This window comes from Aquila chrysaetos, chromosome 16 (genome assembly GCF_900496995.4).
Source record: "Aquila chrysaetos chrysaetos chromosome 16, bAquChr1.4, whole genome shotgun sequence".
NCBI classification, from domain to species: domain Eukaryota; kingdom Metazoa; phylum Chordata; class Aves; order Accipitriformes; family Accipitridae; genus Aquila; species Aquila chrysaetos.
Window position 1 is genome coordinate 9,076,653 of NC_044019.1, and position 21,703 is coordinate 9,098,355.

Here is a 21,703-nt window from a genome sequence, read left to right on the forward strand (position 1 = left end):
GCTTTATGCCATAACTAAATATTAACAACACAAAAAAAAACTTGAAGCACGAGGCAAGAAACTACTTCCAATATTAAGGTGGCAAAACATTAGAGTTGAATCTTTAAACAACACCGAGTATGCGTAAGGCTTTGACCTGGATCTGATAAGGGGTGGGGTGAACCACACACCTTCCGTCAAATGACCACACTTAAAATACTGCAATCAGCTTACTCAAAAAAAACAAGCACAAAACAGTAAAACTGAAAGTTCTAACACTACGTTGTACAGCAACTTGCTGAACATAGACCCAGAAGAGTGTCAGACCAATACTTACATCTTCATCCTGAGACGGATGTACAATTTCGACAAGCCGCTGGATAATTCTCTCCTCATTGAGCCACTGTAAAAGTGCTTATGGGTGTTAGTAAGAATGTTATCCAAGTGAATGAATTAAAATTAACAAAATTAAAAGTAGTCATTTGACAATTGCCATGAGTCATACTGTCAATATTTCTAAACAAGCACTAACAATACTTCAGGAAAAAAGGAAAAAAGTAAAGTTAGTGTTTCTGAGCAACTGTAAAGAAGAAAGCCTTGGGTATAATTCTTAAATAAACTTTCTGATGCCAGAAAAAAAAGTGTTCAGTAAGGTCCAAAACATTTTTAAAACTGCATCTGGCGGTTTTAAGGTAGATATTAAAAACCAGGGGAAGAGACCAGCCACTCAGGTTCTAAGTTGTCCCCACCAGCGCTGTGGCTCCACTGGAAAAGTATTGGCAGCTCCAAGCAAAAAAATGCCCACATATTTAATTTCAGCACATTTAAGAAATAAACTTAGTAAAATCAGCAGAAGATAAGCCATCTTACAGTTTACACATCAGACAAAAGTCCTTTGAGACATTTTACTTACATTTAACACTTCTTGCCGGGGCTGTGGTGGTTCTATGCAAGTCAGCAGCCTGAGCAACAAGTCCATGATAGCAGAGGTCCCTATGTGCTTAATAATGAGGTCTACAAAATCATGTTTTCTCTTTAAAAAATCCACAATCTAGAAATTAAAAAGAAGTAAGCTTACACTTGCTTATCTGTATTTTACATGGTAAATTACACCAAGCAGTTTTAGTTTCTCTCTCCTGCCAAAGGGAGAAAATAAATGAGAACTTCTTAAACACTTTTGCCACTTAAAGCTTACAGTACAAGGCAAGATAAAATAATATACATGTATAGAGTAGCAAAAGTGAGACAGGACAGTGTGTCCTGGGCCTCCTCTCAAGCCCAACTTGCTGATCATAAACTACTCATAATCCAATGCACAGTCAGTTTTCCTTTTTGGTACAAGTTCCTCTCATCCCTGCTTAGTGAGCAAAGCTCGACACAGCAAAACCTTAACATAATACAAGCAAAGGCAGAGCTTGCTAAATAAAAGATACAGAACAGAGTCAAACTTAATTTGCTCAAGTATGAGAGCCAGTCCTTGCAGCTGTTTGCAGCATTGGGCCCATGAACGCAGAGTACAACAACACTTCTGAACAAGGACTCCAAATACCTCTCACTTTGCTCTCTAACAATTTTTCACACCAAATGGGACCCACTCCCACTGATTCAACTCACTTATGTTCACCTCTAACGGCAATTAATGCAAATATCACCATATAAAATACTGAGCTAAGCTAAGCCAAAAGTTAACCACTCACACACTGATGTCACAAATAGCTCAGGCAAATCAAATACATCTTACTCATCTAGATATATTTTTTAATCCTCTGCATACCATATAAAAAGTTAAGTGTCTTCAGCTAGTATGGAAGTTGAATGCTCTTTTTTGACTCAGCTGCTAATCCCTCAAATGTGTAGTCTTAAAGCAGCATTGCTGAGTACTACAACTTTATTAGAGCACTTGTTAAATTGGAGAGCTTGTAAGTATTTACCTGTTCCGGTTTTCTGCTTATAAGAATACTTAGCACCTTGCTGAAGAAACTGGCCAGTAAAGGGTTTAGAGGAGATTCATTTAAGAGGAAGCTGTACAGTTTCATAAGTAAGGATTCTTCTTCTCCCAGCCTATCATTGATCTGTGAGACATCTGATGTTAGCAACTCACATGATATGTTTGGATATCTGGGGAAAAGGAAAAAAAATTATCCATTACTCATACTTCAAAGTTGTCATACTTCCAGCTCTGAATTCAGAAATTGGTAAGGCTTCTGGCCAAGTTTTCAAGCAGGGTTGGTCTGGACTAATTAAAGCAGCAAACTACTGCAAGATAACATAACTACACATTCAGCCTACAAGCTCTGTTATTTCATTTAAGAAATGGACTACTCTGTTCTTCAGTAGCAATAGGACAACCCTAGGAAAGTGGGGAAAGGAAAGGGCAAGCTTTTATTTTAAGATCTATTGTTAAATCCATCTGTTCTATTGTTAAATCCATCTGTTCTATTGTTAAATCCATCTGTTCAAGTACTGATCTCTCATTTCAGAAGCCACTTCTTTTTTTGAAGGGAAAAATAGTTACCAAGAAGTTAAGCAGACTGATAGTACTAGACCGATACTGGGGAGGGAACAGTGTGTTTGCCCTTTCTAATATAACAGGGTTTATATTAAAAAGGTCAAAAGGAATGGCTTCAGGAGTTTTATTTTTATATATATATATATATATACACACACACACATATATTTTATATATTTTTATATATATATTGCAATTATGTAGAAACTCAATAAACTAGTCGAAGTCTGACAAAGCCTGCAAAACTAGCTAGTACTGCTTCATGACACAGAACCAGAAGTACTGTTCAGAACATTGAGTAATTAAACTAAGAGGCCATCAAGACCAGTAATTTCCTGCTTTTGACAGTACTATCACCCACTCACACTAAAGGTAATTTTGACAGCATCAGCAGCTTAAGGTTTCTACGTGAAAGATCCTTCAATTTCAAACTATACTAAAAACACTTACAGGAGGCTTGGTTTACCAGAAATGGTGAAGTGCTGCAGCTAAGAGTGTAGCTTATTTCACATTATTTTTTTACATACTGTTTTAAGAAAAAAAGCAGCTTTCTGCATAGACAACTCTGAAATAGGCCAAAAGTGGCAGAAGTGCTTTTATACAAATTGCTATGTTGACTGTTGAGTTTAAAACTTCTCAGCAAGCTAGCTGAAGTCATGGCCATACCCAATTCTTACAGTTCTAGGTCTGCAAAGGAAAACACCAGCAATTAGATATTAAGTACATTCTTCCAAGGAGTGCTACAGACCTTCTAATAAGCATCTTCAAAACATCTCACCAATCATCAATAAAACAAAGCTAAGCACTTAAAACTATTACCCAAATAGGGCATTTCATTCAACTGTTTTCTTAATAATCACTACTACAAGATTCTTCATGTGAGTTCCGATTATTTTTTTTTTTGTAAGCCTCCTTTGGCCAGCAATTGGAGTTGGAAGCATTTATGGATAAGAGTCTTCCTTTTGAAAGACATGCAAATATTAGAATGATTTATTTAAAAGGTCTACAAAGCCCCTTGAAAACAAAAGCCCCTTACTCTAAAGATACCAGTACTGTACTACACACCAGAATGCAGGGATTCAAAACACACTATCAAATTAACTGTAGTAATCTACCTCTTTCCACCTTCCCAAGTCTCCCCCCCACCCCCAGAAGTTTTCCTACTTATATCGAATTTTTTCATCCATGTCTTGAGGTGGCTCTTCAATAATAAATGAAACTAAGTCTTCTAAACATTCTGACTTCAGCAGAAACTCTATAAGTTTGCGATTCTGAGCCTTGCATTCTTGCAGAACATCCTCTTCATCCATCAATTCCTTCAGTGTTACATCTTCTCTCTCTAGAAGTGTATCTATGTGGGATGACGAATGGAGATCAAATTTCCAAAACATGCTGGTCTGGATGAGAAGAATATACACAAAGCATTAAGTTTACAAATCTATTTAAGCAGTATTTGTAGTAACACTTCACAGTAGTATTTTATAGCTTCTAACCCCAGAGGTACCTGCATGCACAGAAACTTTCTAAAATTCAAATGAGAAACAACAGTAGATGCTGATGATCAAAAGCTACAAAATCAGGCTTGATTAAAGATGACTGAATACTCCATAGTAATTTTTGTACCTTTAGCAATAGCCAATATTATAACATCCAAAGATAAAGGTAGGCAGCTCCAGGGTTTTACTTACATGAAAGGAACATGCTAATCTGCATTAAAGAAAAAAGGACAACTTTGGTTGTCAATTTATTGAATTTGCTCTTCCCAACCTTCATTTTTAACCTATGCACCAAGTCTCAGATTCAGAACAACTTGCTCAGCAATTAATAGAGCTGGGAGAAGATAGAACAGGCACTACATAAATGCACTAGAGTACCACCCCTACCATTGAAGAAAACAGCTATAAAGGTAGAGGAATCATAATAATTTTAGCTTGCAGGCAGTGCACATCTAAGTACCGGAGCTAATTTCAACACAGGACCTACTCTGTCACTGTACCTCCCTCCACAAACTTGGCACAGGAGGAAGAACAAGGGACAATAAAATATCTTATGCAAACACATGAAAGGGCAGTAGCCACAACCACTGAAATATTGTAAAAGGCTGTAACAGGAATGTATAAGGATGAGCAACTTCATCTTTCCTTATAAAATGCTTTGGCACCTCCATGTTAATTCTGTTGCTCTAAGACACCTTGCAAACAGTTGCTACCGAGACAACTGTGCTATCAGAAAAGAATATTTCAGTCTATGATAGATCCAGTACACTCCTGCTTTCACCTCTCAAGCTCAATAGAAGCATTCGCTCCATTCCCCTCTCCATTTAACCTCTGACATGGTATCAGCTGGTCTTATGTGAATGCAGAATTTAAGTGGATTGAAAGAGATACTACAGATACTAGAGAACAAGAGAAACTTTTCTTTCCTTATAATTGGAAGCAGCATGGTTTTGTGCAGTACTCATTTAAATAAGGAAAGAAACAGTCCTTTTGCTCCTTTAGTAACCGCCTTCCAAGTGTGAAGGATTAATTCAATACATTAATTACTGTTGTGCATTAGCAACATCATCAGCTGTGAGTACACATAGTTACTACAGAGAATGTAGGTGAATAGTACTATTTTAGCAAAAACACTTCTGTAAGCTGCAGGTTGTATGCAGGAGCAAGTTTAAACACAATCAAACTATGCTTTTGTCATATGCTATTATAAAAACCTACAAAAACTAAAATAGAAATATCTAATTCTTATGCAGACTAAGAGGTAGACAGCTTGAAGCACTTATTTCCAAGTTAAACTGGATTCAGCATGCACAGTACAGCTACTTAGAACAGTGAAGTGTCAAATTTAGTACTTGAGCAGTTTAGAAAATAGATACAGCAAAAGGATCCAGCAAAACCCTTATGACTCTTCATTAGCAAGACTTCCAGTATTTGGCCTAAATATTGAAAAGCCTGGTATACTCACTATGAAAAAGTTTTAATTGCTTTTAGGGTTTTCGTTGTTGCTTTAACCATTACACACTGATCACTTAATACTACTTTACTTTGTTTAGCCTTTTGTCAGAAGTTGTAAGCATACATAACTGCCCCTAGATTATATAGCTTTCTGTTTAAAGATATGGGAGTCCAATCAGGAAAACGTACAGATAATTTCAATTGCAGTATCAGTACTTCTAATCATCTGAGATCCCATACAAGGATTAAGTGGTTAAAAAACAACAAAAAAAAATTCTTTTCTGCTAAAAGTACTAGTGAACCTACAAGCAGGGTTCAAAACACCTGATCTCACAAATTAGCTTAAATCAAATTATACAGAGTTGTTATTAAAAACACTAGCTTGTGGGTATTCAGGCTACACACACTTACTGTAAGTAAGTGAAACTAGCGCATTAAAGTCACAGGATATTTTTTGTTTGGGTTTCTAGAAAGTACATCAAATCCCCCACCCCTTGCCCCAATTAGTGAAAGTAGCATCTTTGCAAGTAACCACTATCAATGCTAATTCCAGATGTAAATTAGTCTGCAGCGATTAAAGCTCATTTTAGTAGCATCGATGTATTTCTCAGTTACTTATTTCAAGAGAAATTCAACAATGGAAAATAGCAACAAAAAAAAAAAAAAAAAAAAGAGGCATACTACTGCAAACATGTTACTGCGTTATTTCACAAACTGTCTCCCAGGCAAGCTCTTTTAGGGGGTGCTCCCTCAACATGTCAGGTGCCGGCCAGAGATTATTCCATCACTTTTCAACAGGAGCCCAGGTCCTTTGAAATAAGGAAAAATAAACAACATAAAATGTGCCAAAGAGGAAGTCCAGGAACCCTGAAGAGAAGAGAATTTTCTTAGGCGTTACCATGGGCAATAATCTAAGATCAGCCTACCATAGTTCTGAATTAAAGTTTTAAAAACAAAAAGTTATTGTTATTCTTCCCACAGCCTACTGTTCTACCTTCCCTCCCCAAACCTACCAATTCTGAAATTTTGGATTACCCTCATGCTTTTTCAAATTTCAGTCCCATTAACAGAATCAGAATTAGGCCTTATGTCCGCAAATCAGGAGTGCTCCTCCCAAAATTTTACTATCTGCAAATTTACAACAAACTCCACAGGTCAATTGCGTTGTTACTCCCAGTGTTGAACTCCACTGCCACTATGAGCAGGGGCGGGGGGGGGGGGGAAATCACATTTGGATTCAATGCAAGATGCAAAAGACTGCCAAATACAAGACATGCTCAAGATTAGATACTACAAGATGCAAAATAATCCAGGATAATACTAAAACCTCTCGGATGTGGAAAGAAAAATTGTGTTAAAGATGGTAAAGCTGCTGCAGATATTTGACTGTCTTTTGTAACTTGAGTTAGCATTCTGTTATCTCTGAAAGTTCCCAGCAAGCAAGACTAACAGAATTCCAATTCATGTAAACAGTACTTCTGAAAGTTTACATCAACTTGCTGATGTACAAGTTATGACAATTCAAGATTCTAAGGAACACCTAGCATTCTGAAAAATATTGCTTTGTTTTCTTAGTTAATATGCTTCTCTGAATGAATGGTGAAATAACATTCTATGTAAAACACCTGACTTAAATCTGAAAGGAAAGAAAACAGTTCACCAAAATGAAGAAGTCTGTCAACTGCTTTGAGGTACAGGTAGCTGAAATTCTCAATTGAATTGTTTGCTAAAGGGAAGAAATAAAGCTTAGAAGCAATCCTTTCAGACCAGGAAAAAAAAAAAAAAAAAAAAATGGAAGTCATCTGCCTACCACAGCTGAAGAAAAGCACACTGTGTACTTTGTTTAACAGTAATAGTCCATGGTTCTTTCTAGTGGCCAAATGCTTAATTGGTATCTCCATCAAAAAAAAAGCTGGTAACAATTGTATCGGTAAGTTTCTCTGTAGCTTCCAGTTGACGTAGCTATCAAACACCTTTCCTGAATACAGACATTGCTGTTTTCAAGCTACAGGATGAAGATGTGAATTCCAGTCAGACAAGCACAGTTTAATTTTGGACAATGTCTCCTCTACTGAACCTTTTACAAAACAGACTTGTTACTTTAAGGCATCCAGAAGTCCCTTCAGTAAATAAGAAAACAATAGTTTTCTTATTTTCTTCATAGAAGTAAGCTGCTCATTTAAGTTAAACTTTTAAGCATTGTACTTAGGTAGAACAAACATAAGAAACATACTTCGCAAGTTCCAACTTGGTACCTCATACTTCTACCTAAGAGTTGAGTGGTGGTAGCTACAAGTAGACATGGGGATCTAGACCAGTGCAGAAAGAAAACTAAAAGGACCTCAGCTAGCCAGCTGAAGGCTGTTTTACCTGACAACTGGATGTTAAAATAGGTATGAACTTTGCAGATTTTTACAGCAATAACCAGTTTCATTTTTCAAGGAAGAGAAACTTTTTTTTTTTTAAAAAAAAGTATATCAGTGTCAAGCTGAAGATTCTGTAATACATGACAGTCTGAGAAATGCTACATAGCAAGTTGTAACAAGGATTGCATTATAAAAAACTAAACTCAGAACATAACTGTCAATTTTCTTTATGTACCATTGTATTTCTTACTACAGGGTTCAAGTGCACAGATAAACCAAAAAACTCAGTTACTCTTGCACCAATAAACTTTTCCATGATTGAAACACATGCTGTATTATGTAGCCTACTTGAACAAAACAGGTTTTTGTTTTTTACAGCTGTGTAGCAAAAGACAACTTAGTTGGTGGATGGAAGGAGAGCAACCACCAAAGGAGTCCTTGGTGCCACCACAGGCTTTCAAGAAGGTCTTACATTCCTTAATGATAGAAGTATTTTCAATGCAAACAATCCATTGCCTTCTAAAACCCAAATAGGTAGGTGGGTTTGGGGAAGGACAAAGTAATGGTGAAGATAAATTCTTATGCTTTTATTATTAAAAAAGAATTTACCAACATTTTAAAAACCTTTAAATGCATTAAGTCATTTCTTCAAAATGCTAAGCATGCCCTTCTGCCAGCTTCACATAACCTCAACCAGTTAGTCCCTTGGTATATTTAATCAGTTTCCAGTTTGGGTTTTTTTTTTCTTTTTAATTCTTTCTCCAAACAATGGACAGTAATTAGACAGCATACTAACATTTATAAAGTGCTTATTTTGACACTAGAAATGGACCATCTGTTCAAAATAAAGCTAAGCACGAGTGCATGCCTGGAAATATTTAGAGCTAAACAGAATTACCAGTCACCCAAATTTACAAAGACGACATTCTAGTAGCTACTTTTTAAACTGCTTATTTCACTCAGCCAGAACACTACCCATTGTAAACCTGCTGTCTACAACTGCCTGTCCTTTGCAGGCTGGGGCACAATTCCTCAAAGTATTAAATATCCCAAGACATATTAAACGGGAAAATTAAGCACTTAACGCATCTAGTCTGGAATTGAGAGCAATTTGAACAAAATACCAAAAAATAAGATACCTGCATTCTAGCTTGAAGATCTGGACCAAAGCAGTTCTTTTCCGTAAAGTAATGATTATTTATAGCAATACACAGTCGTGCCATAACTGAATTCCCCACTTTTTCCACTTGATGAATGCAAGAATCTCTCACATGCGGCAACACACTTACATTGCTGCTTCTGCATTGAGAGTTCAGGGGAAAAATAAGTAATTCTTTATCTTCTATCCTATTAAAATAGTATTGGTTTTAAATAGTGTAAAAACTCTGCCCTTAATTATTCCTTAATTTCTAAATACTTCAAATACAAGAAACGATACTTACCCTATAACCTATTTGAAAATAAACTTCTTTTCAATTAAAGCTGTGACTTTTGTTGTGTTATTAGCTAGAAAGATATAAATTACTGTTCCAAGTCCGTAGATTTAACTACATTACATTACATGGAGCAATCACAAATAATAAAATAATATCAGTTACACAGGAGTGTTTTTATGGTACAGTTTCTACATTTCTTAAACAACATGTAAGATCAGTTTGACAAAGAATAAAAATCTCCTGTGAACACAAAGTAAGATGTAGCAGTCTCTTCAGTGTCGGAACAGCCTGTTCAGGCCATGAATGTGAGCCCTAGTAGAAATTAATTTTTGATAAATACTCCATTGCTTACACTAACAATTAGACTTTATTATAAACTAGTGAAGTTTCAAAGGAACTTTGTGGAAGAGGGAGCCAATAGATGGTTGGAAGTTAAAAGGAATGAAATAAAACACAAAATACAAACACCTTTACCTCAACAATTCAATACATATCACACCCATATTTCAAATACTGCATACAGTCCTAGTCCTCCCATTTCCAAAAGGGCATAACAAACTAGAAAAGATACTAAAAGGAAAACAAAACCCGTTAATCAGCAATTCTTTTATGGAGTGCTGGGAGTCCTTGTGCAGGCTGGGTGCACTTCCCTTTCCCACCTGCAGGACATCTGGATGCTTTGCCTCCTCTCAGCCACTGTTGGGCACAGGGGGCTGCGTTACTTGAGGTGAGGCCACTGAGGCCAGCCCGGACTCCCCTGCAACACTGTTGCCACTACCTCATCCCTTGGACCCCAGGCACGGGATGAGGAAGGGGCTGGAGCCCAGGCACACCAGAAGAGGTAGAGGGCAGTCCCTGTGCCCAAGGAGCAGGACAATAGCACAGGGGAGCAATCCCCAGGAAAGGGGTCCTCAGCACCCCCGACCCTCCTCCTTCTGCCACATGAGGCCATCTTTCAGGCCACAGCCCCCTCAACTCCCAGAACAGCCACATTTGGCCACATGCATAGCCATCCCAGTGGCCTCCTAATATCACGAGCTACCTTACTGCCTTCTGTTCTGGGCCCTATAAATACAGGGACACAGGCAGCTGGCCTACAATTTGCTGAGCTTCGAAGTCCTCAGATTCCAAGGATGATAGGAACAAAGAGGTCCCACAGGAGCAAGGCAAGTGGCTGCCCACTTACACATGGGAAGGCAGATAGGTGGTTGTAGGAGACACAGAGGAAGAGGCAGCATCAGAGGGGGGACGCTATCAGCCACATGGTAACAATGGCCATGTGTGGGAACATATTTAGCTAACGGTCACAAGAGCATTCCAGACACCTTTAGAAGGCCTTGAACAGAATAAACAAGATGACAAAAATAAGAAAGATATCAATTAGAAGAACACAGGTGCGCATTCCACAATAAAGGGAACTTGGCACAAAGAACCTCAATTCGGCAGTTTATCTTGACCAATTAGACTGAGACAAGTTTCACATGTTTTAGTTAGTATAACCAATTATGTCTTATGTTTATGCGCGTGTACAGTGTTGATATAACCAATCATTAAGTGTAACTAGGCGCGTGGACAGTGCATGAATAATGTGTGTAACCAATAGTAAAATAGCTAAACACATGTACGGATGTAATCAATGTATAAAATGATGTCTGATGCTCTAGTAAAGGGCCTTCAACTATGATCATATTGATCTGTCGTTGAGTCCATGATTATGCTCCCGCAGCCATGTGGCTGAGCCCAGGGAGGTGGATCCAGCCAAAGATCGAGAAGAACCAATGCAAGTGGATCCACCTCCAGTATGGCTCCCCTGGCACCATTACACCATACCAGGGCTCCCCGCCAATGCACCATCAACATGGCATCACAGGAGCACCCAGCCAACACCCAACCACCAGCCCAGCCTCCGCACCTGGCATTAGCTGGGAGACCCAGCCTCTGCACCTGGTTGTCCTGCAGGCTCACCCACTCCATCTCCCAGCATTAACAATTATTTTGTTGATTGACACAGGCAGTGTGAGCCCTTCTCTTTCCTATCCCCCACGCCTCCTGAAGGGGTGCCATCTCCTCTGCCCTAAGCCCCAAGAAAAGGGGATGAGACAACCTGGCTTCCACCAGGCTGCTGCACCAGGAGGAGCCCTTTGGAGGGCCAACAAGGTCCTTGGGGCCTGGAAGTGGGGTTTCTTCAATCTGAGGACAAGAAGGCTATCTGATGGGTGGTGGAAGTTGAAGGCAGACCCTCCACAGTGGTGCACGAAGAATAGCAACAGATCAAGCAAAGAAGTTAGAGACAGTTGTTCCTTTAAAGAAGCAGAAGACTGCAGTTCTGCCAGGAAGAAGTGCTGGCCTGCAGCATTAAGGTCCCTTCTAGCTGCTTCATTAGTAGTTCTTTTCAAGGATGGGCAATAATCAATTTAAAAAACCCCAAACAATAAAACAAGAAGATAACAGTAAAAATGCTTTCTTCTCTTATTTGGTGACTGCATCTGGACTCCTCCGTCCCCTCCTGGTCTCCCTAGTCCAGGAACTACACTGATGCATGGGGTGTGGCCCCAGCCCAGGGCCTTAGAGATGGTGAGGGGCAAGGGCACACAACAGCAGGCTGAGGGAACGGTCTCTGATCATGAGGGTGGTGAGACACTGGAGCAGGTTGCCCAGAGCCTTGGATGCTCCATCTCTGGAAGTGTTCAAGGTCAGGTTGGCTGGGGCTTTGAGCAACATAATCTATTGAAGCATACCCGTCAGCCTCACCTCTGTGTCTGGAAGATCATGGAACAGATCCTCCTAGAAGATGAGGTGATTTGAGACAGCCAGCATGACTTCACCAAGGGCAAGCCTCACCTGACCAACTTAGTGCCCTTCCATGATGACTACATCAGCAGGTAAGGGAAGAGCTACTGAATACTGTTTAATATCTTCATCAACGACATACACAGTTGGATTTAGTGGACCTCCAGCAAATTTGCAATGACTCTAAGCTGAGTGGTGCAGTTGACACACCTGAGGGACAGGATGCCATTCAGACGGACCTGGACAAGCTCAGGAAGTGGGCCCATGTGAACCCCATGAGGTTCAACAAGGCCAAGTGCAAGGTCCTGCACCTGGGTCAGGGCAATCCCCAGTATCAATACAGGCTGGGGGATGAAGGGGTTCAGAGCAGCCCTGTGAAGGAGGACTTGGAGGTACTGGTGGATGAAAAGCTGGACGTGAGCCAGCAATGGGCGCTCGCAGCCCAGGTGGCCGACCATATCCTGGGCTACATCAACAGAAGCATGGCCAGCAAGTCAAGGGAGGTGATTCTGCTGCTCTACGCCACACTGGTGAGACCCCACCTGCAGTACTGCATCAAGCTCTGGAGTCCTCAATACAGGAAAAGACATGGACCTGTTGGAGCAGGTCCAGAGGAGGGCCACAAAAAAAAATCAGAGGGCTGGAACACCTCTCCTATGAGGAAAGGCTGAGAGAGTTGGGGTTGTTCAGCCTGGAGAAGAGAAGGCTCCAGGGAGACCTTACTGCAGCCTTTCAATAGTTAAACAGGGCTCATAAGAAAGGTTAGGACAGACTTATTAATAGGGTCTGTTGCGATAGGACAAGGGGTAACGGCTTTAAACTGAAAAAGGGTAGATTCAGACTAGATATGAGGAAGACATTTTTTACAACGAGGGTGGTGAAACACTGGAAGAGGCTGTCCAGAGAGGTGGTAGATGCCCCATCCCTGGAAACATTCAAGGTCAGGCTGGACAGGGCTCTGAGCAACCCGATCTAGTGGAAGATGTCCCTGTTCATTGCAGGGGGGTTGGACTAGATGACCTTTAAAGGTCCCCTCCAACCCAAACCATTCTATTACTCTATAATCATCTTATTAAGACCTTACCATTGTTAAGTTGTAAGATCCAGAAATTGTGGGGGAGCATTCCTTGTACAGAAGCTAGCAACATTTCAATGTTTTGAACTATTTGCACGTGAAGTTTCACTTACCAAAAAACAAAACACTGCACCTTCTCCCAGATACTATCAAGAATTCCTGGGTAACCAAACGATGTTTCAGAATGCAAAAGAAACACTTCAGCATGTTCGCTGACTATTGTACAATTTTAGCTTGTACTACATACACAATTCCTTCCAGCCATTATACTTATTTACAGCACATATGCTCCTCAACTAACTACTATACTTTCAGAGGGTAACTACATACTCTTGAGTGAAATGCAAACAAAAGACACCATGGGGTAGTCCTTTCTTGACTGGGCGAGAAAGACACCAAGTGGTAGTCCTTTCTTGACTGGGCAAGAAAGACATCAGAAAACTGTATGAAGACACAGTAATTTTCACAACATCCTATTTAACAGCTGCCACCTCCTCCTAATGAGGAGGCAAATTATCTAATAAGTAGGGACTTTTACTATCAGACAATGGAAGAGGGAGCCTGCTATGGTTGCAGAACAGTTAAGAATTGAGATAGAAGTGAAATCACTTTCACCCTTATTTATCACATTAGCCTCCCTTATTTATGCACACTAGCTGCTCTTCTACCTAGATCAGAACTATAAATATGTATTTTTTTTTACGTAACATACAGATAATATATATCCATCATATGCATATACACACAGCCTCTATTATGACTGAATGCCACAATAATCAATCGCTTTGACACATTGAAGTACATAAACAAGTCCAAACTAGTTAATGTTTACTCAAAGACATCAATCCCTCAAAATTCAAGGTCCATAACCATCCAGCAAAAGTACAAAAATCAGCTGAAATCTACAGTTTGCTATTTTATACCAAGCAACAAGAGTATCCTTATCAATTCCTACGCTCTTATCTCAAACCACGGGTTAGTAAGTGTTAATAAATGTAGATCTTAATTACCTGCAATAACTACAAATTAGACACTGATCTCTCCTGCCCAAGTAGGAAAGATGAATAATTTTCTAGTAACTCCACTTCAACAGCCAAACATTTTACGTATTTAAAATATTCATTGGTCACAGAATTGTTAGATTCTTCGTATTTTGAATTCATTTCCATTTTGAAGATAACTGGGAGAAGATATTTATGTACTGAGAAAAGCAGATGGTTCCATAATATTATAAAAAGCAAGTTCAACAATGTATAGCTACCCAGAAGACAGTTTTACACTGAAGCATGCAGTTTAGTACCAAAAATTCAATTGCAGAAGACATTATTACCATACTTCAATATAATAACCTCTAGTGCTAAACATCATTCATACCTAATGTATGTCAGTTCATGAACACATTTGCTTTGAAACTCTTCCAAAGAATTGGAGGCTGGGCAGCAGATACACCTCCTGGCACAAAACCAAAACACTTTAAAACATGTTCCCTGTAAAACAAATAGAATAACCACAACAGTGTATCTAGATGACCCTTGATTCTCATTGTAAGATCAAAGCAGGGCAGAAAAAGAAGATAGCACAACAGCAGGGTGGGTTAAAAGATGAAGTTAGAAACAGCCAGCTACAAAGTAGTCAGAAAAAAGCTACAAGGAAAAGGAAGGAATGGCCACAAAGTCTGAACCGCAGAAGAAAGAGCAACTTAGAGGTAGTAAATATGAACCTACAGAAATCAGGTAAATAAGCCTTTAGTGGACATCAGGGACATGAAAAACTTAAAGCATTCAGGAACCACTTAAATTTTAAGATAAGGCTTTATAGATGCAGAAGCTAAATCTACTGCTGTAGGTGAGGTTTAATAGTTTCTTACCTGTTAAACACAAAAGTTTTTTAAAGTTAAAAAAACAGAACGATTTGTATTCTCTCAGGCTCCTTGCCCATTACAGGGTATCCTGGCAACAGCAAAAAATCTTTCAATCTACAGTATTAGCAGATTAGCAGGACTGAATTAGGATTGAATTAGATGAAGCAGATTCCTTCCTACAACAAAAAACAAATAAATTTAATACTGTTAACAGCTTCTATTCAATAGCTCAACAACTGCATGAATACTAAGCATTGCTTTGCAGGGAATAAGACATATGAACTGAAGGAGGAAACAACTTGCTAGGAAGAAGAGTGTCAGTTCAGTGCAGTAGACTCTGAGAATAAATTCAAAAGCAGCTTGTCATCTGAAAGACTTGTTTATTTTTAAATCAACTTTAATTAAACATTCCCCTTAAGTTTTTCCTTTGTCTCCCAAAAGTACATTGCCTTACTGAAATAAAACTGCCTGTATGATCTGCACTTGACTGTGCAATCTAACACAAATCCAGACTTTTTTCTTTTTTATAAACTATTAGCAATTTCATATGAAGTAATGTCTACAGATCTAGAAGATCTGAAATACCCATTACTAGAGTTATTTGCAGCAGTCTCTTCTATCCTAACTATTCTCTTACTATATTAATATCTGATTTATCCACAAATCTGCACAGAAATAAATGTACAAGTATTAAAAAAGCCCGTTATTTTGCCGTAAGTCTATATAAGCAATTCAGCCAGTTTCAATTTGAAATCAGTTTAACTTAGAAGAAAATTCAATCCACATACAGACTTACAAAGTAACCAGGTGTTTTAAGATAGCATTCAGTCACCTAAAATTCATCACTAAGACAATCTCTGCTTTTGACAGTTTAATTCTTTCAGTGTAAAGCAAAGTAACATTAAAGAGCTTAATTAGATACCCATAACTGGCTTCAGAGTGACACTTACCTGCCTGTGCTTTGGTCAACACCAAATAGGCAAGAAAAAGCATCCTATCAATTGATGCTTCTTTCTGATGTAGCTGTTTCTGGCAGTTGTAAGATGAATTTCTAATACAAAAATTCACCTTCCCTTTCTACCAGTTAGAGATGGCTTTTTGATTTTGCTTTTTAATGCAGGCTTCAAGCAAGACGAGAGTTTTGTTTCTTTTGGGAACATGGGTAATATTGTTCATGGAAAAAAAGCAGAAGTACTAGCAACTAAGAAGGGTAGCAAATATAGTAGCATGTTCATTAATTCATGTCAGTGACTACCTAGTATTTGGCTGAAAAGCTCTATCAGAGTTTGTCACAAATGTATCTTCGGCTAAAAACACCAAAACAACCAAACTACGCACCTCAAAAGCATTTCAAGTATTCTGCCAAAGAGAAGAATGATTTAACTTTACACCTTCCATGTTAAAGCAGCTGTGTCTCCAAAGCTGTTTCTTGATCTTTTCAGATGATTTTTAGATAGCCTCTGTCAACCTAAAGATATATACTACAAATAAATTCCTCTTGAACTAAAAGAAACTCTTGCATTCTAGTTAAACAATCACCTAATAAAAGTGTTTTTTCTTAGCTTTGTTAGGGCTAGTAGGTTTTGTGGCTTGAAATACCATGTTTGCTATCTCCAGCGGTTCTGGAACCAAAAGCCACCACATTTGCTTTTTATTCACAACAGCACAAAGACTCCAAGCCTTAACATACACAAACACTAAACACAACTTTCTCTAAGGCTATTTTAATAACAAACATACACATGAACTGAAGGCCAGTGTAATACATTGGCCATAATAGTTTCAAAGGTCACAGGTGTTTTTCATCCATAGACCTTCAGGTCTACATGTCAAGTAGATTTGCCAATCCCTTGTGAGTCTAGTGACTAACCAGAGCAGAAAAAGTAGTTTACTGGACTTCATTTGCTCTACTAAAGTTTCCTTGGTTATCATTTCTGCATTTCAAATGCACACCTATGTTCAGAAGTAAAGCTCCAAGAAGGGAGAGAACATAACTTCCTCAATTATGTCACGTGGAAGCAAGATAAGAAGCCTGCTTAGCTTAAAGCACTTTCAGAAGAGTTTACAAATTCTTAAGATATTGTCCACAGAGATTTCAATTGCCAGTAAAACTATCCAAATGAAAACCACTATTATTATTCCCCTTACAAGTATGTCTTTCTGATATTTCTCTATTCCTCTTTCTGTTTGAAAAGAAAACTTCAGTGTCTAAATACCATTGTTTAGCACCAGAACAGTCAGCTTCTGAATTAAATACAGCAGGATTATATAGGAAAATAAAAACACTAATGTAATCAAAATTAACAAGATACTAGCAGTGCAAGTATTGCAGCATACCCTGGGAAGGGTGTTCCACCAGAAGCCTGCTCTGGTCAATCAGGACTTTTTCAGTTCACCTCAGAATCTACAAGAGTAGAGAGTTTGGTTTAAAGAATAACTTTCAGTAGTACAGATGGTTTATTGGCTCAGACTGTTCCCTTCGACAGCACAGATTAGGTATTGAAAGGGCCTGCAGTATGGATAAAGGAAAAAAAGAAAAACCACAGGGTTCTTCCCTTAAAATAATAAGGAAAAGAATCAAGTGATTGGATGAGGCTCAAGTCTATTTTAATCTGGCTTTCCTACATCCAGGGATGGCTCGCATCCAGCAATAGTTCAGCCACATTAACATGGTACTTTTGTCAGGGAGAAGTGGGGCCATGATGGAAGGTATCAGAACTTTAAACCTGAAAATAACATGCAAAAGCAGGATGGAAGCGTTGTCACATACACGTATTACATTCAAACATAAAACTATGGAAACTCATCACCACTAGAACATGTATCCACGCTCACATGTTTACCTGATACACCTGAAAAATAAAGCAAGGCACAATATCCAGGGTAGCATGCATCTTCATGTGGAGTGCAACAGCATGGTAAAGCCCATTCTAAAGTATTATCTGATGAACTTTATTTACACTTTTTTAGAGAAGTTAACCACTACGTAACCAGCTGTCATAAACAGGACTAAACAAATTTTATTAATGCTGCATGGACTGCGATATGTCTACTTCTAAAACCATTCCCATGCATAGAGATCAACACTGCTCAAACACTGCAACTAGACAGGTCTCTCTGCTTATAGAAACCAACACAACATTTATGCATCCTGATAAAGAAGTGCAAGAACTGCAAGCTACTGAATTGTGCTGCTCTTAAAGTAATTCATTCCATGCATTCAAAACAGTAACTTATATAACCTACTATATCTGAAATAAAGTTGTTATATAAGATTATTTTTTTGCGATATAAAAAGCTTCAGTGAAAAAATTCAAGTTTCATTTTCTAGCCACCACACCATCACAGGGGCAATCAATTTGACAAAACCATTAGCAGAACAGCAGCATCTCTTCAGGAAGAATGAAGGTGTCTGGGCTGCAATTAATAATGGGAAACATAGGCCTCCGCATGGTTTAGTTCTATTCCCTCTTTGGACCATACTGCACTCAGAACAAGTGCAAGTGTTTTTATACAACACTGTGCTTAAGTAAGAAATAGCAGATTTTTTTTCCCCTTTTTCCACTGGCTTATTGGCCCAGAAAGATTCCACAGTGAAGTTAGCCTACCAATACAAAACTGTTTAATGTTAATGCTGAAGGCAGAGCACTGTGAAATCATCATTTAAGACTCATCATTGCTCCTTACCACACCTCTCCAAATGTCTGGTGGGAAAATTAAAAATAATGTGTCCTCCTTAGAACAGTCATGTCTTGGGGCTTACTACAGAAGTTAATCAAGAACATCTCTTCCCAAAAACTTTTATTTAAGCAACCCCTTGAACAGATGGTCTTTAAAAAAAAAAGAAACTTGGCCTTAAAATGTTGTCCACCACCATGAATTTGGTAGGGTGGAGACAGCTGAAGGGCAGAGAAATCAGTGCATATGATCGAGTCCTGAATTCTAATTTGTGAACAGTGACATTTATAAAAAAAAAGTGCATGATGACCAAGGCAACTTTTAAACACTCTAGGAAGTGGCTCACTTATGCTAGGACTTAAAACTTTGAATGCTTTGCCTATCAGTTTCAAACACCTTGCTTAGAAGGCACATTTGTATGCTGAAAAGTCACCATCCATGCTCAGAACGAGGACCAGGATTGCAATTCCATCCAGTCTGACAGGAGTGCTATAGGAGTGCTACAGGAGTGCTATAGGAGGCTAAGCTGACTATGCAAAGCAGCTCTGCGCTACCCCTTGCTGTGCAGCCTCCCTCTGTTGGCTCCCTGACACCGGTCAAACTTCTGCCAAGTCATTTATGAGTGAAAAACATACTTTAAAAGGTGACAAATGCAGTTGGTGGGGGAAGAAGGGAAGGCATTTTTCTGCCAAGTCCACATGGTGACACAGCTCAAAGGGTCTGTCAATCAACCAGGGCCGGCATGGCCAAGGAAGAAGGAACACACCATTAGGGACAGGACAACCAGGATTTGTCTCTTCCATCTTTGCCTCAAATTATATCACCTTAGACCTGCTGCAGGACTGCAGAGTAAAAGTTCTCCTGAATCTGGTAAGTAAGAACAAGACATGTAAGGCTGTATTTGGACAATTCAACATCAGTTGTACTATTGTCTCAATGACCTGATAATCTGCAAGCATAAATGAGTCCTGAATTCCTGTACTACTACTCTGGAAACATAAAAATCAGTAATGCTGGCTGACTACTTCAGCAGTACACTTTTCCTTTTTTGTTTGAACATTTAAGGAAAAACTATTGTAACTTAAGGAGACAGCCTTAAGGTTAGATGTATGAATTTTAGCAGAGATTTCTTTTTCTTAAGCATTTATTCTATTCTGTTCCAGTCAGTACTCAGAAAGTGTGTGGGTTTGGATTTTTTTTTTTTTTTCCCAAGTCTAAGACACTACCACCAGATCACAGGGATACAGTTACCATGGCTGCACTGGTGCTGTGCATGACTTGAGCCACAACTTCAATTTTCAGCATTTCACTCAATCTGCCGCACTCCACCCCAACCAGATGGAACACTGCTGAAAAAGAGCACGCTAGAGATAAGACTACTGTTTGAACATGCTTACCAGTATTTGGCAATAGTATGACAAAGAGTTCCCTAAGCTAGTACCACAAGCAGTGCTACTAGAAGGCGATACAGCTGCATCAGACACTTTGCTGTACCAAAGCTACTCAGCACTGTCTCTCACTTCCCTTAATTAACCTGAGTACAACAACATGCTAACTGGCCACACAGCTTTTGAACCCAAATCACTACTTGGCATGGCACACTAAACAAAAGCATATGCATAACTGGCTTGGACATTTCTAGCAAGGCACTGTAGGGTATCATGTAAACATACCTAGTTTCTCTGAACAACCTTTAACTGTTCAAATAAACAAGTTCATCCTCCTTTTCACCTCGTTGATTAAACCTTGAAAGTTGGATGCAAATCAAATGCTGAGGCACATGAAAATACATGGAGACAAAAGAAAGCTGCTTACTTCAGCAACTTCTAACCAGGACACCAGAGTGCTTTCTGTATAGACAGTGCATTCAAGTCTTACAAGATTTTTTTTTTTTTTTTAAGCAAACTCTTAGTCTTGTTAAAAGGAATACTTAAGATCTTTTGCAGTTCAGAAGTGGATGTCAGCAGCCTCTAGGAGCCTGCCAATGTTTTGCCTCCTGAAGCTCCAGTCAGCTATAGCTGCTGCCAGAATTAGAGTGGACTCTTGCATCAAGATAGCAACTTCAAAATTTAATCTAAAGCTGTCTGTCACTCTTCACTTTCATTAAAGGTTCTTTGGACCTGTTGTTCAGGTAACATGCATTTTCATTGCAGGTTACTTGAACTACAATAGTTAAAGGCTGCGGGCAAGATTATCTTCCTGCTTTTCTTCATACTAAGGTTTACAGAACTATTAAAATAAGTTTTGACAGCTGCACATTTTCAATATGTCAGGCGGGACTGCCCTTTTATTTAGGGGATAAAAAACTGAGCCACTAAATATACTACCTATGATTTCTGTGCTACCATATCCTGTGAAAACTGACAGAACTAATCAACCCAGCCTGCATGCATTTACAGCCTAATACTCCCCTAACATGACAGTATCACAAAAACATGTTTTGCTTTTCAAACTGGAAGTTGGAATCCTTAACACTCTTCAAAGAGTGTGCAGGTCCAATAGCATGTTTTGGGTTTGTGTGGCAGGGTTTTGGTAGCAGGGGAGGGGCTACAGGGGTGGCTCCTGTGAGAAGCTGCTCGAAGCTTCCCCGGCTCCAAGTCGAACCCACCTCTGGCCAAGGCCAAGTCCATCAGCAACAGTGGTAGCACCTCTGCAATAATGCATTTAAGAAGGGGAAACCTGCAGTGGAGGAGGGCAGTGGGATGTGAGAGAAACCCCTGTGCAGACAGCAAGGTCAGTGAAGAAGGAGGGGGAAGAGGTGCGCTGGAGGAGGGATGCCCCCGCAGCCCATGGGGAGACGGCAGGCTGTCCCCTTGCAGCCCATGGAGGGGAGCGGGGGAGCAGATGCCCACTTGCAGCCTGGGGAGATGCCCACACCGGAACACAGGGATGCCCCCGAAGATGGCCGTGGCTCCATGGGAAAACCTGTGCTGGAGCAGCCTGTACCTGAAGAACTGCGGCCCACGGAAAGGACCCACACTAGAACAGCTCACGAAGAACTGCAGCCCATGGGAAGGACTCATGCTGCAGAAGTTCATGGAGAACTGTCTCCCATGGC

At 39.5% G+C, this 21,703-nt stretch overlaps 1 protein-coding gene across 12 annotated transcripts in view; it reads right to left on the minus strand.

Moving 5' to 3' along the window:
• PPP6R3 (protein phosphatase 6 regulatory subunit 3) overlaps positions 1–21,703 on the minus strand; it is a 68,644-nt gene that overhangs the window by 36,313 nt on the left and 10,628 nt on the right. For 7 of the 12 annotated variants that reach the window (XR_003926916.2, XR_003926917.2, XR_003926918.2 and 4 more), the window contains exons 2-8: positions 14,974–15,143; positions 14,481–14,593; positions 6,121–6,248; positions 3,653–3,885; positions 1,911–2,097; positions 893–1,030; positions 317–382 (exon numbers count right to left, since the gene is read on the minus strand). Coding sequence is in view for 8 of the 12 variants with exons in the window: in XM_030039112.2 (XP_029894972.1) it covers positions 317–382; positions 893–1,030; positions 1,911–2,097; positions 3,653–3,885; positions 6,121–6,132 (636 nt within the window). In the remaining 4 variants the exon portion in view is untranslated. Of the gene's footprint in view, positions 1–316; positions 394–892; positions 1,031–1,910; positions 2,098–3,652; positions 3,886–6,120; positions 6,249–14,480; positions 14,594–14,973; positions 15,144–17,304; positions 17,372–21,703 lie in introns of those variants that run through there. The other 5 variants (XM_030039105.2, XM_030039107.2, XM_030039108.2 and 2 more) reach the window with 5 other exon arrangements.